Raw genomic sequence first — 26,682 nt, 5'->3', positions numbered from 1 at the left:
AGTTTTGCAGAAAAATCAAACTTTCATTCATTATTTTAATAATTCACATTACTAGAAATTACTGCATATTTATCTATTACCTGGCAATACTAATACCATGGTAGGCCATCCTGAAGATCCAGAAAATTTTTTCAGTTCTATCCATGAATTAAGGTTTTCATGAACAGAAGCATACTTTGGTCCAAATCCCAGACTCTGTGCAATTCTGACAGGAATTAGTAAACGAAGAACATCCTCTGATTGAGCAGTGCCACACTGAGTGTCAAACTCTATTGTTATCCACCTGACACATTCAGGAAAAGATACCTAAAACAAAACAACAGTCTAATTATGTGCAAGTTTTGGGTGGTGTTGGGGTTTTTTTTATATTTATTTCTTCATTTCCATTTGGTTTTAATTCTTTAGGCTATGAAAGTGATTCAATTATGGAATTCTTTACAGTTGTTTTGATATGCTTTAGATTAACATTAACCTAACCCATTTTTTGAAATTCAGATATACCTGAAATGCTTTACACCTTACTGAATTATAATCCTGTATTACGTTGGATTAAGCATTTGTGCTTACGATACCATTTGTGGTTGTTTTTAAGAACTCTGCACAGGATCTTTAAACAAAACAATCACAGAGTACTACAAACATTTAACTCTCAAATAGCTTTTTAATGTCACCTTCAACAAACACATTCAGTATCCGTTTTGTGCAATCCTAGAAAAGTACACAGCAGCTGAATCACACTCGTGAATATGGCCTGCAGTATGATAGCATATAGCTACAGAAATTCAAAAGCAGTAACAACTAAACCTAAGGCTTCAGATAAGCTCCATAAACTTTTAGAACAATAAGAAGCATCACTACATCAGGAAGATCATATGATAACTTGCACTAATGACCTCCTCCAGCTCTTACTTGATTCCGGGTTTGCTACCTCTGGATTTACAGTTGAGGAACGAACGTGACTGCAGAACTCACTATTTCAAAACATGGGAATTTATGCCTCAGCCCTTTTTTCAAACAGAAAAAACACCCTTTCTCTATTGATATTGAGGAAAATCTAGTTTTATTGCAATAGCCATTCATGTAAGGCAGAATGAATCCTATTCAAAGTGACAGTTCTTTGGACTTCAGAGACTTCTGCAATGCCAAATCATGGTCCAAGTGAAAGCAATTAATGAAGAATGTAAATTGGCAGACCAGCAATAGCCAGCATAGGGATCCCTACACTATAATGCATATTAATTTCACTGGAATTGACATTAGGTATTTTTAGAAAGCATTGTTTTAGCATTAAGTAAGGAAGTCTGAGATATGATTGGATAATGTATACATCAAGATTTCCAACTTCTACAGTCTGCTCAGTTAGAGAAAAGAAACTGCACAACAGTACGAAAATCTAAGACTGAGCAAATCTATGGACTTACAGTAGATAGCGGCATTGGGGGGTTAAAACTACTCTAGTTTCCACTATAGTCTCCACTATACTTACTGGACAAACAGATTTCTCCAGAAAGCAGTACAGCAATACAGAAAACTGTCTCCTATATTAGACAATATGAATTATCATCCATGGCAACAATTTTTCAGACAGTAAATGTTGAAACAAAATCCATGTGCCAAAAGCTTTTAAGAAACTGCATGCACACTTAGAAATGGTGCTTACCTTATAGTGCGTAACACTGGCAGGTTTATAGGGATGCTCACTTTCTACAACAGCATAGTGATTGGAGGTAGTACAAGCTGAAAGCCCTTGCTCCGGTTGGTTTCCAGTGGTGCTGTCTGTAGACTGATTTGGGTTAAAAGCTGGAGGGGCATATTTCTGATTCAGAACTGCCACAGAAGGAAGTAACTGTTGTACTAGGCCAAAGACCTCAACAGCAACCTGTAACATAACACCACACGCAATTAAGTTAAAGTATTACATCTGGCTAGGTGAAAACAATACTCACAAACTTACATTTCTCTACAATGGTTGTTTCGGATATTCTCAGAATATCACTACTACAATTCGTGCGGTCATTTTCCAATTCTGCATCTACGCAACCCTGACAGAAAAAGCACCACTACATTAATCTCAAATACTCCTCCTGGAGACTTGCCAAAGGTGAAACAAAAATCTGTACACAACCGAGAGATACCATCACTAAAACAGTTTCTACTAACAAGCCATAACATTAACGAACAATAAGCATGAGATGACAGAAAGCAAATACCATACTGTCCAGTTATCCTTTGTTTTATAACAAATATTTTTATATATTATTATATATTACATATATTATTTTACATATTATATTACATTGTATTTTTTCAAATATCCAACATATTTTAATGCATGTAGTGTTAAGCATTGCATTGTTCCCTGTAATCTTTAGGACATCTTCAAAGGGGAGTAACACTTCTAAAGCAAAACCCTTGGTTCTAAACACCAGTTCATCACAGTAACAAGTTAACTAAAATTTGAAACTATTCTTAATTAAATTAATCTGCTAGATATTAAGTGGCTAGTCCTCTTTCCTCCCTCTCTTTAAAGAAGTCTGAAGAGAGTTTACAGTTCATGAAAAAGCAATAAAAGCCAGTAGTGTCTACTAGCTAAGGATTAATCACATTTGTAAATCTCGTAACAGGTTTCAAGACTGTTCCAGACCAGGAACATGCTATGTCACTGAAAAGTAAGGTTATTTTATTTATAGTTGACATCTTTCCATCTCTAAATTTGATAGAAATAATCTTAATTTAATGACCAGCTACCAGTGCTTTGGATGTTTACTGTAAAAATAGGATTTACAAAACATAAAAGAACATTTCATCCAATATTCATCAATGAGTTGTAAATGCAGTTCCTTCTAACTTCTTGTCTTTTCCTACTGGTAAAGCCTGTTATCTTCCCCTCTGCTTCCTTAAGGTGGTTTTTTTTTTTTCCATAATGTCTTCAATTTAATTAAAAATAAAAAAAGTCATTTTTAAAACATGCAATGTTTTTAAAATTCCTGACTCCTGGAAAATTTATGATGAGTCATGTGGTTAAATATAAACCACTACTTTGTAAAATCATAAGAAAACAAGATGTTCAGATTTCTAGAGTAAACTTTTTCCTTGTACAACGTTCTTAAATTTCTTCAGTAATTTTTGTTGAGGAGCATACCTTGGGAATAGCTGCTGCTACTGGTCCTATGTAGGCTATTATGAGGGGAAGCAGCATTGAAAACAGACTGGAAGAGCTGAGTAGTTCTGGAATGTCTTCAGCTAAACAAAGATAATTACAGCACAGGGATTATTATTAAAAGTACCATGGTTCCAAATACATCTTATTTTTCTGGTTTGCATATTATGATTTAAACTTCTAGTTTCCACACTAGTTTTTACTTTAAATTATTTTCATTATCTAGGCATTGTCAAATTCTAAACCTGCAAACTTCACCCGAGATAAACATGCCATTATATACAGTTCTCTGTTCAAAAATTTCCTCCTCTTAGAGCATAATTTTATTGTGTTCTTTGCCATTTTGTCAAGCTGTGTTCATACTTTCTATGGTATAAAAGCTAGCACAACAAGCTCCTCCCTGCCCTCCAAACCAATTTCTACAATACTATGTAACATTCAGGACATTTTGACTAGAATGGCTGAAGGTGGTAGCCTAAAGCCATTCAGTTTTAAGGCTAATGTCTGCATTTCTCAAAAATGGATGTTTCAGTGCTTGTAAACATAAGTGCATTACATTCACCAGTCTTCCTGATTACCACCACTGTGCAAATAAAATTTGGAACTGAGCCATCATAGCATATCTTTTGGAAATAAAGAATCTTACCAGCTTTAATATGATACTTGCTAAATTGATGAGAAAGTTTTTACGTGGTATCTGCCTACAGATATCTCAAGTGCAACTCGATGACTTAGAAAGTTAATCAGAGTTTAATACCTACAGGAATGAAAGGTTAGAAAAATATTCTTTGGAAAGCAAAAGAGAAATATCACATTTTTTTGTATCACTGGTATTCTACTACTATCTCTTGCTATCAAAGAAACAAGTTTTGAAAAGTAAATTTTGAAAGTCAATTTTCAAAAGTCTTACCATCTACAGCAAGAGCCCTGTGCAACAGGTCTTTGGCTGCTCGTACAACAGCGCTCACAACAGAGAGAGCCCTGCTACAATTTTTATCTTCTTCATTAGCTTTGTTCAAAAGCTGTGATTGCAGATCTCCATCATATTCACTCCTGGATGGTGGATTAAGTTAAAGTAAGTTCACAAAATCCAATATTATATTAAAAAACCATGACTGACTGATTTTTTGCATAGAATAAGTAAAACAATTAATTTATGATAAAGCAATAAAAGAAACAAAGAAATCACAGAGGATATTTTGGAGGCAATGTCTCAGTGTTCTCTGCAATAATTCTATTTGTATTTGACAGAAAATATGAAAAGCATTTGTCTGAAACGTTTCTTTTGACCAGATGCCTTTCAAACCACAGAAATGTATTAATTGCTATGCTCTTCCAAGCCCAACAACTTATTGTGATAAACACAGAATAATACTAAAAGCATCACAGAAATGGACAAAACTCAGTGGATATTTATACAGTATCATAACAGGGAAAAATATTGTCCCTTCCTATTCTAGATTAACTTTGGTTTTGAAATACAGTCTTAGGCTTACTCTTAACAAAAGGCTTTTTCATTGAAATCCATTCTGTATGTCAAATTAGGTTCTAAACAACATTATGCACAAATCTATTTCAATAAGGTATATAAAAGATGTGGTTTAATTTGCTTTTTCAAAGCAGTCAAATGATGATTATAAACTAATTCAAGCCCTCAATATAATAGCGATTAAGCATTGGCATAGACAACCAAAATCCCTTGGTCAACATGTTAAACAAAATTTCTCATTCTCTGTTGAGATTTCTTATGTTTGTCCAGAAAGATTTGATCCTTCACAACATCATTCCAGAACATTAAGACTCCAGGACTGGCAACTCACAATGCTCAAAAAATTTACTTGGAGCAATTCAGTACACAACAAAGATACCTATCCTTCTCTATGACTTAAATTAACCACTCTTACAAGATTTTTTTTTGTCAGTGCGTCCTAGAATTGCAGTCTGCTGTCAGCCTCAAGCCTTTTTAGTTTTAATTTATTAGTGACTGACAGTAGGAGCAATTCCAACCGTGTACTTTTCCAACAAATCCTTCCAAAGCATTTCTGCTCTTACCAGAAGTATGTTAACACACCTCTTCTGGTATGGCCTTTCTTGGCATTTGCATAAGCAACAATTCTATTTGTATTTGAGCATTCTTCAAACAAAATCAAGTGTGAATCTTACAAGCTCTGCTCTGTAATAGCTGATTGAACATTTGTTCCTTTACCGTAGAAAATCCAAAACCTCAAGTCATTATATATCAAACTGGGAACCTTCAGACCAACTACGTCCATAACTGTAGTCATCCATCAGAGAACATTTAAGTTTCTGTTGTCCGAGCAAACTTCAAAAGACATTGTGATTACAGACAGCAGTCTGCAAATTTTCCAAGCAAAACTTAATTTATTCTGTAACAGTTCTGAGTTGTGCCATTACAGTCCTTCAAAAGCTTCTTAGAATTTTACCACAGTTGAAACAAAAAAAACTAAGATTGTTCTGATCTGAAGACAGCACTTTGGTGTGGTTTTTTGCCGTATGTTAGCTTGTTATTAAGTTAGAATGCCTTGCAGCTACCATTTACTGAAGTTTTATGTCCTTTGCTTTTCTGAAATCAAAGAAATTGTTATTTCTCCTTTATTCCCTTCTTTTACATTATATAAAAGCAAAAATTCTAGGAATGGGAATAAAGATTTTCCTTGTCCTCTTTCCTCCTTCTTACACAATATGATACTTCATAATTCTGATACTTCATAATGAAATTTCTCCAAACGATGGAAGAATCCCCTAAACACAGATGCCCAAGATTCCAGAAGACTAAATCAACAAAAGCATCATGATATGCACCATTGTAATTCCATTCTTTGACAAGCAATTGCTGTTACTACTGACAAGCTGGATGTTTGAGTCTTTGAGTACAGCCTATATCATGTTTTAAGAGTTTAGAACTAACCTGTATCTTCAAATACTGTTACTGTAGTTTTGCTGGTAACTTTATTCCTTCATATTTTAGTTTCTTTAAAACTTTAAGAGCAACATGTACTTATGACTGTTAGTCCAAAATACATCGCTTGTTGTAGCATTACTTATTTTATTCTCTTCATCTTTTATTAGGTAGGTATATCTCACACATAATTAAATATCAAAGTAGGTTACTATTCCTTGCTCCTTCTATTCCTTGGATCTACTGTTGATTAGCCTTTTACGACAAAAATTGAGATCTGGAGTAAAAGGCGTGACATTTTTTTTCTGTACAGATAATAGTAGTAATTCATGTATTCGGATGCTGACACATTTTGAGAATGCCTTCATACATATCAAAGCACCTCAAAAATGAAAGCAATGCCTTCTGCAAAAGCATTACCTTAAGTGAATTCCTACTATCATTCTGAAAGGCTACTTTATTGTAGCTTCCCTGCAGGACAGTCAGATGTTTCAGCTGATTTTCTTCACGCAGTTGCAATTTCTCTTTTTATACCTTTGAACTCTACAGTAAGAGAGGAGACAGTTCCTATACAAACAGACCTTGCTTCATTACATGATGCAATCCTTTCTGGCAACAGAGAAAGGAACTGAATGAAACCACAGATAAACATTCCAGTGAGTAGTCTCTCAAAAATCTCTTAGGTTATAGAAAAAACAGACTGAACTAGTGCATCTTATCAGTCCTCCATATTACAGCTTTAAAGCAGTAGACAATGGACCTTGTAAGAAATGTCAACCACCAAATTATTTGACAAGTTAAAAAAAAAAGAAGAGAACCTAAAACAAGACTGGAAGAGGCACCAGTACAACTGGTGTCCCAAAAGCTGTCTTCACTGAAACTATACTGGAAGAACACAATACTACCGTTAAAGAAGATCTTTCCTCAGATACACTCCAGAGGTATTTATTTCTGTTGCTGCTCAAAAATATATGTGGTATGATAGCTCTACAATGGTTTTACTTCTTAAGAAATGGATCATGACAACACACTAACCTGTAATAAAGAATCTGTGGAATTTGTCCTCGTGTTTGGTTTGTGCCATTACTGCTCAGACTGCATGTACTAAATGTAAATGTTACACCATCTGGACACTGAACTGTGGTCATTCCTCCATCTCCATTGGCAGTCCGGCTTCCGTAATTCCTCAAACGAACTGCGTATTTCACATTTTCCTTACAAAGGAGAGACAAAAATAGTATGCAATATAAAACAAGTATCTAAGTTAGGCTTTGTGGTATTAACACTGGAGAGTCTGAAAAGTCCTTCAACACACTCCACTAATGAAATTAACTGAAAAAGATCCAGCAATTAACAAAAGCAAAAGCTGCTCCATGTTCCCAAACTATGGACCATAACTTAAGTAAAATATTACTACTAATTACTTGAAGAGCGACCAGATACCCAAGAAAATTAGCACCTGCCCCTCAGGCACACAAAAAAGTTGCATATTCAAGAATATTCTAAAATTACTAAGCAATTACAATCTATCTTATGCTATTATAAACATTAAAGTTTAATTTCTTTTTGCTCTCAGAATTTGAACTTTTTAGTTACTAGGTGAAACTAAGACTGTATAAAGCAAACATATCAAGATCAACTTGTAAACATGTACATAAAAAAACAATTTCTGGTTGAACATTCTGGTTTTTTTATCTAAAGTCATATGAAACCTACAGATGTGCACTTCTTTTGTTTACCTTCAGTGGCACGACTTTGTCAAGTCTGATTTCAGCTATATCACTGGGAGAATCATCTGTGGTGTAAGTTCCTTTAACCAACTCTAAAGATGTCCATCTATGAGAATGAGTTGAATCTCCAGTATGATCACTCTGATTCAAGGAAACAAAGTAATTTTAATTCATTTATAATGTAAATACATGACACATTCATGCAACTGTGCAAGTTGTGTTTTCTTGCATAAACTGTACACACAGCATTACAAATAAAACGAAGCTGAAAAACCTGTTCAGAGGCAATAATAAAGCCTTTCTGCTAAAAAGGAAATTACTGAGCAGAGAGGTTTTCCCATATCAACCCTATGCTTGCCCTTTGGAAGAGATTAGAACAGTCGGTTAAAGTGAACAACCGTCTATAAAAGAACACAGATTTTTCTTCATTACAAGGACACACAATACAGTTTTATGCTTTTTCTAACAGAGTACTTCAACAACACATGAAACATCTGTAGCTACAGCCTGATCATGCTGCTAGGCTACCCCTTTCTTCAATTTTTGGTTTAAAATGTTTTAACTTGGACTCCTCACTAACTTCAAATATTATTTGTGATAAAGTATGATTTCAAGACCACAGCCAAGATAAGGATATGGTATGTAGCTTGCAATACCACAAAAATCACAACCACAAGCAGATCAAAAAACCCTACTACAAGAGCACTGTTTTACTTGTAGCCTAGACTGTATAAGAATATTAACAACATTACTTTGTAAAACATATTATGAAAAATTCTGAGTAACTTTTGTTCAAATTGTTTTCTTCAATGCAGTACTTACATCATCAACTAATACCTCCAACTCATACTCATGAATTCCTCCTCCACCATAAACAGAAAATCCTACTACAACTACACCAGGTTTGTCAACAGAGAAACATATTGCATCAGGGGATCCATTCCCAGTATTCCAGCTTCTTCCCTGACTTGTTTTCGTGAATCGGTTGGGGGTGGATTTGACAGAATGGAGAGAGTTCAGCCCATCAACCTGTAGAAAGTTAAATACAAGCACCAGAAAAAATTAACTGCTAAATGTTAGACAACTTTAATAAAGCAAAGTTAAGTGAATTAAATTACCAGATGTTCAACCGGGTAAATTTTAAAAGTCAACTGATAAAACAGAGAAGATGCCACCACTGGGGCTTCTATTCAGTACTGACTAAAAAGAAAAAAAATATAATTTTTGGTAATTGGAAATTAACTGGGAATAATTAGGAATCTGATTCCTATCTTATTTCAGGTATTTAAAGATATATTTTACAGGATGAATTAGCACAAAATATAGTTTAACTGTGCTTCAAGAAGAGTTAGGTATTTCTGCCTTAGGTAAGGTCAAGACTAAGAGAGGACAGATACAAATCTTACGTAACAGTAGAAACATCTTTAGTCAAGATGTTATCAAAAGCTAGGTTCTTTCTGTGAAAAAAGTCTGCCAATAGTACAGAGACAGTGACATGCCTTTAATAAAATCAAATAAATTTCCATCATTTAACAACATTATAGCCTCATGAAACAAAACTTTTGTGTGTGATTATGAATCTCTGGATTTTAAGAAGTTGAACTCCATACTACTCTCAATTTAGAATACAAAGCAAATAAACTGGAAAAAGTCTAATGATACAGACAAATATAATACACATATTATATAATATGAAATACACAAAGGAAGATATGTGTAAAGAGTATCTTACATATAAAGGAGGGAGATGCAATGCATGAACAAAATACATTATAAATTCTGACTCATAATCAAAAGCAGATAGGTTCAGAACACAAGGCGTCCATGATACCACAAGAGGCACAGAGATGCTCAGGTATGTGGCACTGCCTCCAGTGAGGACCAAATGTATTTTGAGTGCATAATGCAGACACGCATGCAAAAAGAGAAGCACTCAAAAAAAAAAAAAATTGCCATTTTGTAAACAATTTGCAGTATTCTGCAGCCATAATGAAGTAGCTAATTATCAACAGTACTTCAGTAATACAGTGAATATATGCTTTTAAATTTATGTTAAATATCTGAAAGCTATTGAGAACTGAGAATTCCAGTGTCTGTAAAAGATCTGCACACCTATAGAATTCCTGCCACAGCCTATATCATATTCATAATATACTTGTCCTGAAAGACTTTTAGTAATGATTTTATAGAAGCTTTACCTCAGATCCTAATGCCGATGCTGTAAGCTCACTCACAATACTAGCAAGCAACCCACAGGTATTAGAAACCAGATGTGAAGAGAAAAGTTCATTTTCTCTTCTAAGGCTGTTCCGTACTGGTAAAACAACAATAACCAACATCTTTTCCAGCACTTCCCGAAAGCTTGTCATCCCTGAAACATTTTCTTCACTCTACATTATTAAGAGAAAAATGACAAATAACGTTGTTCTTACATAAAAAAGACCACTTTAATTTTCACATATTATAAGCATCTGTGACTTCTTAAAAATAAGAACTGTCTATAGCATAAAAAAATTCCAAAAAATTTAAAATTCTCAAAGCTATCATAGTATGTATTCCTTTGTCAAAAACCTGATTAATATTCTTAATTTCCAGAATGAGCTGGCGTTGACTTTATCTATTGCACTGGAAAGACACAGAGGTGCCGTTCTCAGGAAAGAGCTTTTCTTATAGCCCTCCTTGCCATACTACCTATAAACATACATTAGAATACAACAGATATGTACCTACCTACAGAACTCTTCACATCATTGTCTTCTCCACTGTCTAAAAAGAAACTCAGAAGCTTTTTGGGTTTGATATTAGCAGAGAGAATCTTCCATGCAAATAGGTAAGATAAAACCAGTGCTTATAAGAACAGTCATTCTTTACTGAAGATTATGAAACAAATCTAAGCTTAGGCATCTGCTGTGCCTTCTACCTAGCAGTGACATCCACTGTTACTCAAAACAGTTTTCCATACTCAAAGTCATTCCCAATAAGGAAAAATAAAATCAGCTCTACTGATCAAAGGTTTGTCTTTCTCACCATTTTGTCTCCCAAAAATTTCCAAGTAGTGAACATATAGGGAGGACAATCAGGTCAAGCAAACCTGTACGGACACCTGCACAGAGCTCACTATTCTTCATCAGTTAAGAGGTAGCTGTATCCAAGATGTAAATATTATCTTTGCATTTAATAGCTTTCGGAGATTTTTTCCTTCATTTATTTGTGCAGGTGCTTTGTAAGTCTGTGAAAGCTTTTAGCATAATAATGGTCTACAGGAATATGTTCCAGAGTTTAATTGTGTATTTTATGCATAACAGCAATCTTTTGAACTTACCTTTTGCTAAGGTCTCTGGTTGCTCAAAACTTTTGATACTGGAAGACTCAACAACCATCCTTTATTTACCTTTCATGCATCATTCATAACTTCCTAAGATCTTACCCCTCTGGTTTTCTAAAGTGAAGTAGTGACTATTTAGTTGTCCCATATCTTTGATTATCATCTTTACCCTTTTTATTCCTGTAAATCTATTCTGGAATAACAGAACTGCAAAAAATACAGTATTCAAGAACCCTTGATTAGAAAATTGTTTAATAACCTTTGCTAGAACTATATGAACTGGGCTTCCCTTGACCGTCTGCTTGTTGACTTTTTATTGCCAAAGCTGTATTGACTTTTCCTCAAAACACTGAATCTATCTACATGTTCGTTCTTGTGATCATGTGAAAAAGCTGAAAAACTGTTGAAGAGAACATATGCAATGAAATCACAGAATCAAAGAAGGGCAAAGGTTAGAATGGATCTTAAAGATAATCTAGTTCCAATCCCCCTGCCATGGGCAGGGACACCTTCCACTAGACCAAGTTGTTCAAAGCCCCATCCAACCTGGCCTTGAACACTTCCAGGGAGGGGACATCCACAATTTCTTTGGGCGACGTCTTCCAGTGCCTCATCACCCTCACAGTACAGAATTTCTTCCTTATACCTAATCTGAATCCACCTTCTTTCAGTTTAAAGCTGCTACCCCTCATTCTATCACTACACTCCCTGATAGAGTCCCTCCCCATCTTTCCTGTAGGCCCCCTTTAATTACTGGAAGGTTTCTACAAGGCCTCACTGGAACTTTCTCCAGGTTGAACAACCCCAACTCTCTCAGCCTGTCCTTGTAAGGGAGGTGCTCCAGCCCCCTGATCATCTTCATGGCCCTCCTCTGGACCTGCTCGAGCAGGTCCATTGGATGCAGTGATGATGCAGCTTTGATGGGCTGTGAGAACACATTGCTGGCTCACAGTCAGTCTTCCATCCACTGTAACGCCTAAGTCCTTCTCCTCAGGGCTGCTCTCAATCCACTCATCGCCCAGCCTCTATTTGTGCTTGGGATTGCCTCGACCCATGTTCAGGATCTTACACTTGGTCTTGTTGAACTTCATGAGTTTGCATGGGCCCACCTCTCCAGCCTGTCCAGGTCCCTCTGGATGGCACATCCCTTCCCTCCAGCGTGTCAACCGCACCACACAGCTTGGTGGTGGTGGCAAACTTGCTGAGGGTGCACTCCATCCAATATGTAACTCCAAACTGTATTTCTACCAATTTAATAATCCAAAATAATTTTTTTTTCCTCAAACATTCTCCAAACAAGAAACAATTGAATATTTCAGACCAAAAGATGAAAATTGGATAAAATAATGTTTCTGAAACAAGCCTTTTAGAAAGAAAACACTCAGGCAAATTCAGCTACATCCGTATAAAGCTAAAACTTCAACTTACATAACTGGTTTTTGTTGCAAAGTAAAAACAAGCTGTTGAATTTTTAGAATATATCCTAACCTGACTAAGTTTTTCCATGTGTGCAACCAAAAGAGGAAAACGATGGGCCAGAGCAGAGTCATTCTCAGTGCTGACTTGTTTAACCATTGATCGCAGCAATGCCTCTCCATCATAAGCAATCGGAAAGATAGAGGTCAGTTTTACTGAAGTATGGCAGAGGGCAGACATAACAGCAGCAAGAAGCCGGCTACTGGAGGTTTTGAAGTTTGCTTCCTGGATGTCCTAAAAACATAAAAAGAAATTAACAGAATGACACCATTGCATTCAAAGTAAATAAGAGAGAAACTACTTTAGAAAGGAACTTTCCAGTTTTATAGTAATTATAAAAATAATTTAGAGAAAAAAGTGTTAGCTTTCCTGTGAATTTTGCATTATCTGTTCTCATAAGCTTCCATTTAGATCTTTCAAATTGCAGTAATTAAAATGTGCTGGTTCACATGTTTTAAAATAATAAACCCATTTAAAATTTTGAAATTATGGCATCCTTTGAAGACAAAGTACTTATAATTAATCAAACAGTTTAATTAGAATAACATATTAATTAGTTGATTCTTCCTTGAATTTCTATATGCTAAATGAATTTTCATGCAAAGCAGCAAGTTGTTTACATCTCACTGCAATCAATGCAAGGAAACAACCACACAGTTTAGATGTGGGATGCTCATTCACAATAAGCAAGATACGTGGAATAAAGTTGTTAATTATAGAATAATATTGGCAGCTTTTCATGTACTTTGCTGTATCAGAGCACTGTCGTAACACTTAATAATGAGAAATTAGTAAAGTATTAGTGATAAGTATAAAAAATGCTACATGTATGCTCCTAAGCAATGTGCAGCAAGAGTAATCACAGAGGAAGCTTGCCCTCAACACTGAAAAAGCAAGTGCTGACAGTTAACAGCACCACAACTTTTCTTCACTGTCCCAGAGAGAATCTTACTACAAAGGGACACAGAAATCCATAGGCTCTTGTTGAACTTGGACACTTTCTTTTAAAAAAAACAAGAACAAAACCCCAATTATTAAAAAACACCAAACCATAGCAGAATTCAAGTTGCAAACCAGGATAAACACAAAAAAAGGAATAAAGGTTTTAAATACTGCTTGGCTTCAATTCGAGCAATGGGTGAGGTAAGTTGTAATATTTACTTGTGCCATTATAATATACCTGGTCCAAACAATTCAGCAAGTCACAAAGACACGCCCACTGGAGAGATGGTGTTGGATAAAATGAATGAAAGCAAGCTGTGAATGTGTTATGGCATTCCTGAAGAACAGCTTCTAAAAGACTGAGAGGCTGGCTGAGATATCCTTGTGGATCGTTGTCCAACTTCACCATGCAATGATCAACTCCTTCAGATAAAATTTTTCTCAGCAAGGTCCTAGTTTTTCCAATGCAATCTGCTAGTTTGCTGGTTTCTTCTACAACCGCCTTAGCTGTAGCTAGAAGGGTACACAAAGAGAAGTGTTAAATGTACAATACATGAAACATTTCCATATTAAAATGCGCATTCTACAAGCAAATAAAACAAGTAGAATTTAGCAACACTGATGAATCTACATTCAGAGAAGTTAATTTCAAAAGGAAAACAGTGAAGGCCGTCAAACTACATTGAAGAAACTTGAACACCACAAACTTCCGATTTTGTGGTCTTTCATAATATATGCTGCATTTTAATATGAGTGTTGTTACACTACAGGCATGAAAAACAGACACTGTCTCTTTCAAGTTTAAATTGTGCTCACCACCAAAGTATGGTGGTACTATGTACAGAAATGGGGAAAGAAAGAAAAAACAAGTAGTCCAAAAGAACTCAACTGTCAAGCCAAACAAAACATTAACTTTAAAATACACACAAGTTACAATGTAAACATGTGGTGCTGGACTCCTGATCATGCAGACAATTGCAAACATCCAATTATCGACAGCAAGTCTCTTAATTGCTCCAATAAAACCACCTGTATAATCATTTAATCTTATAGCATACCCTACATGAATACTTAGATCAAATTTTGAATGCCCCGTAGATTATTATTTGATGATAAATATGAAACAAGTGAATTGAAAGGAATACCTGATATTGGATATATTTCACATGTGTAGACCCTCAACAACCTCAGGCAGCAGGTGCCCACAAAACGCAACCTTTCTAAATCCAAAAGAGTAGCAGTGTATTGGAATCCTTTAAGTCCACGAAGTTCTTCAACTCCCAGCACCAGTGTTGTCCAGCTCCAGTGAAGAATGCTCAATAAAGATTCAAAGCATTCCTGTTTCAGGGTATGAAGGATACAGAAGACAGATTTTGTGTTAAAAACAAAAAGTGAACTTACAGCACCAGTGTAAGATGAAAAGCAAACAGCATCTATACCCATGTTTATTATGAAAACATATGTCTATACCCATCTACCATACAACACACAAATCCTATTTGCAGGAAAAGCATGCTGAGAAGGTAGGAACACTTCACTGTAATATCATGCTAAAAGCAATTTATAACATAGTGTGTGGAAATCTCTCAGTTATTTAAGAACTAATAACCGTTTGTATTCACTGTTAATACTTTTTTCAGTGACTTTTACTTGCTTTGTCTGCATATGAATAGCGTGATATGTACTTTTAACAGAACACATTCTTGTCATAACAGTAAAGACTTATCAGGCTATCTTTGCTTTGTTTTTAAACAGTTATGATCTGCAGGTTTGAAGTGCTAAGGTTTAGACAACAGGCCCAAGCCAGAGTTGACCTATAGATGAATCCTGTATATTTTATAACTGATAACCATTGTGCTAGTAGGTATTGTACTAAGTTATAATCAACCACCTATGCTGATGTAAAAGTGCTCAAGTGTTGAAGTATCAAAGCCTGAACAACAGGCCCCGAGTCAAAGCTGCTAACTTAGTCATTAGTGAAATATGTATGCTCATTAATGAAAGATGTAGTTTAGATATCATAAAACATGTCTATCCTGAATATATCTTTATCCTTCTTTGTGTAGGGGCAAGTTAACAAGGCCATGGAGCCAGCTGTCTGGCCTTGTGACCAGATGTGTGACCTTGCTCATAAATAAATTGGATGAACAGGGAAACTCCCCTGGCTTCCTCCTCGAGCTCTGGCCAGGCTCCGGGGGAATCTAATTGGAGAGTGAAGCCAGATGTTTACCGCACCACAGTCAGGTGGACTTGTTTATTCAACACTATATAAACCTGGACTCTCTTACAGCGACTTTGGATGCCTCACCTACGGGTGGATGCACCGCGCAGGACTTCCCACTTGCCGGGACAGGCTCTCCAAATCCTCCCTGTAACTGGGGCTCCCCAGTGACTGCAGATCTGGATGATGGTAACGTATGCAAGTGGTGATGTATCTTTCTTAATCACCATTCTCTCTCTCAGGTAGTAATGATTTCATGCATTACCTTGTATTTTCCTATTTGTTTGCTTTAAGTCCTATTTGTTTGCTTTAAGTGCACTATTCTGTCTTTTCTTACTGTATGTTTTCTGTATTACTCTGTTACATTATTTAGTTATCCCCAGTAAAATATGCCTACTCTTTTCACTCTGGTGTCCGAGTTTAATTGGTATCCTTAATCAGCAAAACAAAGTTCAGGGGAACTACATGACATTTACAGTACTTGGAAGTTCAACAGAAGCACATGATCAACCACAAGAAAACTGAGGATTTGAAAAGTTCTGTTTGTACAAAAATTTGTTTCTACTACTACTAACTGAGGTTGATAGTTTCAGAAGGCAAACTACAAGTATTTGGTATTGAATACTTTCAAGCTGCAGGTATACCTTCAAGCTGCAGGTATACCTTTAAGCTGCAGGTATACCTTCAAGCTGCAAAAATCAAGCTGATTGTTCAAAGGTAGTTATAAAATGCCTAATGTCCAGAAAGCCAAAACTCTTCTCTTATCCCAGTTCAGATCTATTGTCAGGGATAAGAGCAGCAAGATAATGAAAAGGGAGGATACAATGTGAAGTATTAAAAGCCATGGAGTTCATAGCTTAATGCAAATATTTTTAAACAAACATATAGTAAGAGTAGCTATTGATATGTCCATAATATGATTACTACAGATGTAAATTGTGTAGATAATACATTTCTAGAAGAAACCTGAACAGAAGATCATCCTGATATTAGAGAATGAGTACTGAAGAAATGGAGAATACGTGAGAGAAAGCAAGCTGGTTAAGAAAATTGGACTGTGAGTGTCCATATGGAGGCAATAACTTCAATGTAACTATCAGTAGAGCATACTGACAGTATATGTAATGCAACATAAAATATAAACCAGGATGGAACTGAAAAAAAAAAAATCATTGTTTGTAACAGGTAAGGAAGGGCCTGTATTTCAAAAACATGAAGACAGAACTGGCTTTACCCTGCACGATAATACTGCATTTCAACTTAATACAGTATTCATCGAAATTTGACTAACCTCCTTCTATGTGAAGAACTGCAGACTATCTTCTATTAATAGTTGCAGTTCTCTGTGTCTATTAATACTCCTTACTTCAGCTTATCAAATTTAATTAAATGCTATCTGATTCTCAACGTATATTGGAATGCACCCAAGAGGAAGATGAATCTCACCAATGACTAATTAATGCCAGTAATTTAAAAGCCACAGAAGGGAGCATATAGTAAATCTCCCTCAAAATTCTAAAAAGCCTGATAATATTAATTTCTTGGCAGGGAGTAAGGCTTGTACATTGAATACAACCAGTAAGTATGAACTCAACCCCACATTCCCCTCCCAAACCTAAAACTAAGTAGCACAACCTTGTAAATAAATACATTTTTGGGCTCTCATCCTCAGGTCAACACCAAGCTTAACTTAGGTTTAAGTTTACATCTGAAATCTTCAGAAAAAGTAAAAAAATACAATGTTCTATAATATGAGCGTACCTAACTTCTCCTTGATAGAGCAGACAGAAAAAATCATTAGTTATTTCCACATGTATGTCTTTCAGTTTTCCAAGTATGAATGAACTTGCAGGAAACACAGAAGATTCTTGATAATACTCACCACTGAGACAGTTCTGGCAAAAGATCTCTTTAAAATATGCACAGGTTCACTGGTTTGTTGTTTTCCTTTAGATGCACTGCCATCACTTGTTGGCAGCCTGGAAGAAAAATTTAAGAACCAACTTGAAATCTGCCCTTTTTACTTTTAGCAGTTTTTACTGTTTGTATTGTTCAAGTGGAACAAAAGTGAAAATTTAGGGTAATTATCAAAAAAAAAAAATCTTCAATTTCAACATAACTTCCTCCAGTTCCTAATCCTTCTAAGCCAGTAATCAAGTATCTTTAAATTCTATTCAACTGGCAGAATTGTGACAATTGATAATAAAGTTGAGATATGATTACATAAGAAATTATTACAAGTATTTACTGTATTTCTTTAGATGACATTTTTAAGACAAGAAGTGTTACTCCTTAAAGAATACTAGTTTTGTGGAGGTAAAAATATATGTGGAGATAAAACATACAGGCAGCACCTGTTACTGCAGCACCCTTCCTCTTGTGCCACTCATGGCTCTTCAGCTGTATCCTTCCTTCAGAGGCCCCAAGGCTTGTTTGTCTTTGGCTACAGGCATCTCTCCACAGAAATCACCCAAACAATTAATAGGTTATGCCAGGACTTTATATGCATCAGTCAAAATGAAACCTTACTCTGGAGAGATAATGGCCTATGGACACAAAGCTTTCTGGCAAAAGTGCGCTGTTCTGATAGGGATCCTGAAAAGGACAGGCTTAGAAAGGACATACCAAGAGAACTGGTATGAAGAAATTTGAAGTTTCATAATCAACATGGGGGCAGTGGGGAATATATATACACATAAAATATAAATAATTAGGTCTTGTATACATCTGAAGAAATATGAAAAATATATTAGCAATAAAGTGAAAGATTCTTGGTTTTTAAAAGAGTTACATAACATTTATCATAGGAATAATAAATTTATGGTAACTTATTGTAAAGCACAATTTGTTGTGGTTTATCTCATTAACATCATCTGTTTGATAGTATACTGCTCCTAAATTGAGACCTACTAAATAGAATATTTCTGAGCTAGAAAAAAACCATGAAGCATGTTAGATGAAATCATGAATAGAAGTCTCAGATCACAATATATGAAGAATAACTTCAAGAAAAACTGCAAAAAAATAAATGTTGCTATAATGGATTTATTACTTTTCTCAAAGACACTTAAGTTTTCCCTAAGTTTTTCAGATACTGATTTCCTTAGCTTAATACAATTAATAATTTCATGAAACATAGGCTTACTTTAACAGCGCTTCTGTTTAAAAAATGTCTAAATAGAGGTGAAAGTATTACCTGTAGAGTAACTGCGGGATCTGCCCTGCATTAACATCTGTACCATTATTTGATTTCTTGGAACTTTTAAACTGAAATACAACACTGAAAGAGAAATAATCCAATTATTATTCAAGTAATATTAGACCTCTTCTTCTGCATTAAAAAATATAGAAAAAAAAAATACCCATCATCTGTCGTAATAGAGGCCTGTCCATGAGATCCACAGTCACTGCTAGGTCCTGACACTCTTGCCCAGGCTACATACCACCAGCCAGCTTGTAGGAGTACTGGTTCATCAAACATCATTGCATACTTCTCTCTGGGAAAAGTAAATTTTGAAAAAGATATACGTGAACTAGGTTTTAGATTAATATTTAACAAATTACACACTGCTTATAAAAAATTTGAAAATTAATGGAATTGTTATTATTCTCAAGTATCTATATTCAAAATTTAAAAATATTTTGTTGAACAATACTGCAGTAATTTAAAAGGACCTACAGTGATTCAGAAGGACCTACAAATGCCTAAGTCTAGCTTGATCTTGCATTTTGAAACAATCAGATATCAAATGCCAAATAGAGTGAGGAGAGATTAAGTTAAATTAACACACACAAACCTAATTACATTTAATACATAATACTGCAAGTATTACTTATATTCTTTTAATTTATTTTCAGAAAAATTTTGTAAATGACAAGAGCTTATACATAAATTCTTAAGAATTACACATGAATATTTAAGAAAGTAATAGAATATATATCTAGAGGCATCGACACATCAGAATTAAACCTGAAAGAACTAGTCATGGATTATCTGAATGTTAAATTATTTTGTAACAGGCAATGAAAAGCAGCTAAAACATTGCTAACCCCATCCCTATGCACAAAATCTTTCAAGCAATAACTGCTTGTATTCTAATGAGCTGAAGCACAATAACCCTTCTTCTGGTTATTGTTTCATATTGCAGTACGTTTAATGATGAATTGTTTAATGCAAATACCCATTTGTGCTTCAAAGCATTCTTTTGATAGAAGATTCAAAATAGCTGCTACAGCACTGTCTTGTCTTCACAGCACAGGAATACGGGGTTTGACTATGATTTATATAAGAGCACCGTGAGACAATTTTTCTTTATTTTAATTTAGTACCATAACGGCTTGGTGAGGTATTACAATGAAACATAAATTTTACATCACTTGCTACAAACTTAAAGATGTAGATCACCTCTGTTGATATTTAAAGAGATTTTAAAATCTGTATGAAGAAAGTAAAAATAAAGAGCTAGAAGTAGGTAAGGAAAACATCTTACCTAGCAGCACAATCATATGCTAAGACATCTGTTTCAGCAAGAAGGTCTCCATCAGTCTCATGGTCTCCCCCATCTGGACCCAATTCAAACAACTGATGGAGTAAGAAAAAAGGTAAAAATACATCTTAGGTGTTAGAAACCTCATAATACCACTTTTTCCTGTCTAGTATTCTGGAAACTGTCTACTACTATTCCTTCCCCTTCCCAAAAGTAATTGCTAGTTATTATCACTGACTGGTAAATTCCTATCTGAAAGTCAGGATTTTTTAATATTATTAACAGTTAAAAAATAGCAATTGACACTGACCTCCCAGCCTTATGCCCAGATATACTCTTAAGTGGAGAAACTCCCTAAATCTTGCAGGCAAGTCAAATGCAGAGCATCTAAAAACCGGAAAGCTGTGCAGAAGGTGCAGGCTTTCCATCATAAGATTAAAATGCTCTGAAGATATACTCAACTTCTCTGGAAAGGGACAGCTTGACTACTTAGCAGAGCTAGTCAATAAACAGTTGGGTGACTAGGACAAAAGGTAATACCTTTTTCAAAAGAACTGGGGTTTCTTAGTCAAAAATACTTTCTACAGTTTGACGAGTTTGAAAAAGGACCACAAATACATGTCTATGACTTCCCTTGCAAACGCTTATTATATTAATACAGAGTTTATTTGTGGCAGGACTGGCAAATATTGTCTTGGCTATAAGCTAATCCTTAGCTATAAGCTAATCCTTAGCTATAAGCTATAAGACAACCAGAAACAAATAGAAAAAATAATACTGGAGTGCTTTCATAGGGTTACTATTTTTAGTATTTAAACATTACTCATGTGGGGTGGGGTGGGGTGTTTAAGTTTCTTGGCTTTCCTTAATAATTTGCAATTCTCAGTCATTGTGCTAAACTATAATAAAGTACAACTACTTGTTTTGGATCTCCTGTTGTCTTATGCAAATGTTACTGTTAAGCATAAGCCATCCACTTCACTAGAACAAACCTTAATACTTATTCATCTGAAAACAGAAAAAGAAAATTCAATAACCCACTAAATGACAAGTAACAACAATAACGTATTCTGAATATACACATCTAATATAAATCTCAGATAGGTATTAGATCCTTCGTTTACAACTTCTTTTGGGGAGTTCCTGAAATGATTAGTAAATGCAGGAACACAAGTTACTTATCAGAAACCAGTGTTCTGTTATCACACTGCGTGTGTTTATGTGAGCTTTTTTTATCCAAAGCCAGGTTTATTTATTTATTTATTTAAAATCAGCACACATGCTCCAGCCCTAATCATCCTTACGTCTGGTACAAAACAGAGTTAAGTATGTTTGGTGCCATTCACTCTCAGTTGAAGAATCCCAGACGAGAAGCTATCCAGACAGGAGTCTGAGAAAGAAGTGGCAGGGACGGTGGGAAGCAATGGCTTAGCTGCTAACAAAGGAATTACAACTACTGATAAGCACTCTTTTTCTGTTTTTGAAAAGCAATCTCTCATGTATCCTGACACAGGACCTGAATCTAACTGGAAGACCCCAACACCAATTTTCGCAGGTGGACCTCTGAGCTTCGTGTAAATAGATCAGAGAACCCATTCAACCCACTACCATATCTGTTCAGGATACCTGTAAGATGGCATAGCATTTACTGATGGTAAAAATTCTTGACAATTAAGAACAGTAATTCTCAGATCTCTCTACTTCACTCACCTCACCTGCATAAGGTTCATTACTTCTCTCTGAGAAGCCTTCTTCTATTTCTATTACTTTTAATATACAGTATTAATATTACTTTTAATATACAGTAAACCACTCATTCATCAAAAAAATAACATTAAACATGGTTTTAGGTGATATTTCTAAAGTTCTGATTTTGAGACATAATATTGTTTAAATCCAAAAAAACTTACCTTTATTTTAGCAGTGTATTCACCCCTACCTCCAAAAAGACCAAGACCACCTAACAGAATATCCGTATCAGCACAGAAACGGATAGCTTCTACTGAGTGGGCTGAATAACCCCAGCCTCCTCCATGACCTGCAGAAAAAAACCCAGCAAAAATACAGTTAATCTTTCTTAGTCTTTTATTCTGCAAGCCTGATCAGCTTGTGCTATAAAATTTTACTGTGTACATACTTTCAAATCTGTTAACAACACTGTAGTCTTCTTTAGAATAAACTTTCATTACTGCTTGAGTCTCTTCTTCCGTATTAGCTACACCCATTTTTAAGTCCTGCATAGCAGCCAAAGTATCAAGACAACCTAGAAGAAAGCAAACCCAAAAAGAACTCAAGATTTCTTACTGTTGATTATAATCAGTGAAATGGAAATGAATACTAGTTAAAAAGATCAAAGCAACCTAACTGTTTTGACCCTAAACAACACATATGCTACCAAATATCATTATAGCTTTATTTAGGTCAGGGGTCACTGGTGTAGAATCTCAAGGTTCACTACTGAAGATCAATTTAATTTATTCATTTTCCAGAATAACCAAGAAATGTGATTAAATCTACTTTGTAACTTTTCCAATGGTAAATAAATATCCAGCAACAACTTCTTTTTTTTTTTTCTTTTTACATTTCCTGTATTGCCTAAAAAGAGTTGAAGTAGTAACTGATTCATGGGCAGATCTGAGAACCTTCATAAAAGGCATTTTGTTTCATATACATGGGTACCTAACATGCCTTACTCTGACACAAAAAAGTATTGTTCAAGTTAAAATTTATCACACCTCTAACACACAATGAAGGGAGCAGTACAAGGAACCGATCACTCGCCACAACCAGTGAGCAAGTGAGCTAAAATAACTTCCAAAGCTGTGCTTTGAAGTACTGGGTATGTTGTATATGGCCACTTTATACATGAACACCGTGGGATTATTTTTTGTTTTGGTAGGCTTTTTAGACTACAAAAGAAAATCATATTACTCTTGGCGTCCCATTATACAAAACTGCAAAGCGTAAATTCTAATTTTAGATATTGCATTTACTTGAAAATAAAAATAGCTATTTAAGAGCACTTTTTTCCTGTCTTTTGAGACTCCAGGTTAGCGTAACAGTAGTGACTTTATTCTGCTGACTGTCCAAAAAGATCATCTAGGACGGTCTCTTACTTTATTATGCTGACCTCTAGTAGCAGGTTCCATCAGAACTCTAAAATCCTCTAGCATCATTAAGATGTCAGAAGATAACTATTTTGAATAAAATTAATGCATATCAGCCAGATCATAAGTATTAAGAGTAATGGTGAAAGATTACAAAGTAAAATTTTAACTCAAAAAAGTCAGAAAGCTGTTAGATTACAATTCATTTATACATCAGATAATGTTCCTTTATTTCATCTAAGCTTCTGACTCATCAACTATAAATGTATACCTAGAATGTGCAAAGCTGCATGAGATCTGGTGGTTAGAGCTTTGGAACCTGTTGGTAGAGCAAGTTCTGGACTCAAAATACTACACCGGGATTGCATGTCTGGAGCTGAGGGAAGTCTGGAATCGGCAACTACTGCATTGTAACTCCACAGTTCCCTAGCATTTGGTCGAAACCTAGAGCAAGACAAAACAGAATAAAAAAAAACCTTTCACCTACTAAAAAAATACAAAAATCTAACTAATAATTAAATTTTATAAGCTATTTAATATAAAATGTAGATCTGCTAATACAAACTCTTAAAATTGAACATCATTACACCAAACACATATAAACTACTAGCACACTAGCAAATGGAAAGACACAAAAACATTCTTACTGTACTTGAAGTCAAACAGTCATTATGGGTTTAGAAATGTCCAAAAATATTAGATGCTTTTCAAAGCTAATAAATATTAAAAAGGTATAATCTATTAAGAAGCATGAAGTAACTAGCAAAGTACTAGATATAATGGCAGATGTGCTCAAAAATGAGAAAGATGCCAAGTGAAAGTAAAAGGCTTACTCACCTTCAAATAAGAGTAAAAAGATCTTGAGAAATCCAACATATTTTGTTTGGGCTTTTTAAAATGGATAACATCACCTTATGAGTTTTTAAGGGATTATAGGCAAGGGCAGCATAAACAAGGGAATACAAAGACTTTCTATACTATAGTTTAACATGGACAAAAAGAAAACGAAACAAATGAAGCCTTTGATATCACCACGTAAAAGGAAGAAACAGTTAGAAGATACAGGCCTATGGGAGCATTCTGAATAAGACCAAAGGAATTTTTACTTGACACACTGTTCTAAAAATCCAAATGCGGCTAAAATGGTCTAACTAATGGAGAAAAAAATAGCTTTAACTGAAATTATTATAGGACACCATGTATATTCAGGATTTGAATGAGTTAGCAACATGCAAGTTTATACACACACACATGAAATTATTTAACCACTTGAATTTCACTACTACCTGAAAAAGTAAGTCACAAAGCTGTGAAGAAAATCTTTAAAATCTATGTAATCAAGAATGCTGTCTCTCTGTACAGAGAAACTTCCCCCTTCATTTAAACAGACATGAATAAAAATGTCCAGGAATAATAATTAATACACCAAATATTCATTAACTTCTCTTCTTTAGACAGTTTTAATATTTTCTATTAAACAAGAATGGGATACAATACAGAAATAAATCTGCACAAACTCCAAGAATCCATTCTTCAGTAAAGTATTTAAGCTCTAGCTTTAGTTCTACAGCTTCCAAAATTCTGCAAGAGAACACCACAACCCATGTTTGCCCATAATAATATCTTTAACACGTGACTTTGAACGTCCTCAAGCTGAATTAACCATTTTAGTGTGCTACATCAAGGTAAGCATCATCACCTTTTCTCCCCTGAAACTTGTTGCTTTCCCATAGCCACCGATAATCCCATTTTCCATAAACTGAGTCTTTCAGTGTGTTTAATCATGTTGATAGTATCATGACCAAGAGCTTTAAGGGATGTGGGTGCTACTATTCCTTATTTCAAATCTCAGCATAATTGAAGTAAGACCTGGTTCCTAGCTAATGAGATTCAAACAACCCTGGGAATGTGCATAATGCAGAACTACAGCCATCCAGGGAACTTCAGATGTCATAAAGGAACATGCCTAGCAAATATACATGCTTCAACGTTAAGTTGCTATTAAGTTCCTGAATCTCAATTTTGGATGAAGACATCCAAAGCAGGATGCAAGTAGCCTAGGAACACAATGATCTTTTAAAGATATGATCCTACATGATACTATCTTTTCTAGTTGAATGCAGACTAGCTGGTTCCCTGCTTTATTCTAACTGCAAGTGATTATTCCTGTTTTGCCTAAGTCTTCAAACAGTTTAAATGTCATCCATCACTTGCACTCAGATAACAGTCCAAATTTATCTTCCAAATCCTGGTGAACATAGCTTTTAAATCATTACAGAAGAATTGGATGTTATGATTCTGTTCTGCAACAAGGGCTTATGAACTACGCCTTCTCAATGACTCCACTGAAAGCAACCATCCCGAAGATGGTGAAATAAATGCAGTCATAATTTGAATATGTATGCCATCTAAATAAGTATCTTTATTTTGACCTCCCAAAATTTCAGAAATGAAAGAATACTATTACTCCACCCCTTCTTCTATTCCAGTCTTAACCACTAATGCATGAGAGAAGGATGAGGATTTAAGACACAAGGCTGTGGAAGCTAGGTATAGCAAGAACGTTATTCAGTGAAGTGTTAAGCAGATGGAGGAAAGTAAAGGAAGAATAAAAAGGGTAAGTAAGTGAAATAGACTGAAGTCCCCCAAACATCAGGAGACTGGAATCAGAATGATGCAAAAAAGAAAAGAAATCCAAAGAATTCGGGCAAAAGATAATGTCTGTTTTGGGCTTACTTGAACAAATCATCCAAAAACTGAAAAAAAGATACATGGAAGACTAAAAATTGTTTTTCATTTACTAGGGAAATGAGCATAATCAAATCTCCAGCCTCCCAAAATATTTCAAAAAGCATTTCTATACTATGACTTTAATAGCTATAATCCACACTTGCCTCCATATAACATCATAGACAGGATCCAGACACACACCAGAACCTTGAAGATCTTCTTGCTCAGAATCATTGAATGTTTTGCAACTGCCATCTACTTTGTTTATCAGAAGACATTTAAAAGGAGGAGGTTCTGATATTGAAGCTGGTACCAAACCTAAATTAGGGAGCAAAAAGAGCAGAAATACATGAAGACTCCACTCATTACATGGCATTTTCTATGCATGAGGCATTAATGCAGTAGGGAAGAACAGATACACTGCTGCAGCAAAAAATATAACGTAGTAAGATTTAAGTGCAAGAAAAGTTTAGACTTCTACAATCTTTCTTTAAAAATGAAATTAATTTCTAAAGGAGCCAGTATCACCATGTGCAGTATAACTAGACAGTCAAAATATTTAATTCCCTCCATTCACATTTTTG

At 35.1% G+C, this 26,682-nt stretch overlaps 1 protein-coding gene across 21 annotated transcripts in view; it reads right to left on the bottom strand.

Moving 5' to 3' along the window:
* The window catches only part of MYCBP2 (MYC binding protein 2), a 204,488-nt gene that overhangs the window by 88,182 nt on the left and 89,624 nt on the right, over nucleotides 1-26,682 (bottom strand). For all 21 annotated transcript variants that reach the window (XM_074815495.1, XM_074815477.1, XM_074815481.1 and 18 more), the window contains 19 exons: nucleotides 26,263-26,416; nucleotides 23,640-23,812; nucleotides 22,399-22,524; nucleotides 22,172-22,299; nucleotides 20,265-20,356; nucleotides 19,137-19,271; nucleotides 18,971-19,054; nucleotides 17,657-17,753; nucleotides 14,699-14,891; nucleotides 13,792-14,066; nucleotides 12,624-12,845; nucleotides 10,009-10,200; nucleotides 8,633-8,839; nucleotides 7,820-7,951; nucleotides 7,116-7,294; nucleotides 4,071-4,213; nucleotides 3,143-3,243; nucleotides 1,661-1,879; nucleotides 81-306 (listed from right to left, as the gene is read on the bottom strand). In XM_074815495.1, the coding sequence (XP_074671596.1) occupies nucleotides 81-306; nucleotides 1,661-1,879; nucleotides 3,143-3,243; nucleotides 4,071-4,213; nucleotides 7,116-7,294; nucleotides 7,820-7,951; nucleotides 8,633-8,839; nucleotides 10,009-10,200; nucleotides 12,624-12,845; nucleotides 13,792-14,066; nucleotides 14,699-14,891; nucleotides 17,657-17,753; nucleotides 18,971-19,054; nucleotides 19,137-19,271; nucleotides 20,265-20,356; nucleotides 22,172-22,299; nucleotides 22,399-22,524; nucleotides 23,640-23,812; nucleotides 26,263-26,416 (3,078 nt within the window). The remainder of the gene's footprint in view (nucleotides 1-80; nucleotides 307-1,660; nucleotides 1,880-3,142; nucleotides 3,244-4,070; nucleotides 4,214-7,115; nucleotides 7,295-7,819; nucleotides 7,952-8,632; nucleotides 8,840-10,008; nucleotides 10,201-12,623; nucleotides 12,846-13,791; nucleotides 14,067-14,698; nucleotides 14,892-17,656; nucleotides 17,754-18,970; nucleotides 19,055-19,136; nucleotides 19,272-20,264; nucleotides 20,357-22,171; nucleotides 22,300-22,398; nucleotides 22,525-23,639; nucleotides 23,813-26,262; nucleotides 26,417-26,682) is intronic.

Source organism: Strix aluco, chromosome 2 (genome assembly GCF_031877795.1).
Source record: "Strix aluco isolate bStrAlu1 chromosome 2, bStrAlu1.hap1, whole genome shotgun sequence".
In the NCBI taxonomy this organism is placed as follows: Eukaryota; Metazoa; Chordata; class Aves; order Strigiformes; family Strigidae; genus Strix; species Strix aluco.
Note: the sequence above shows the minus strand (reverse complement) of the source record. Positions and strands in the feature narration are given on the sequence as shown.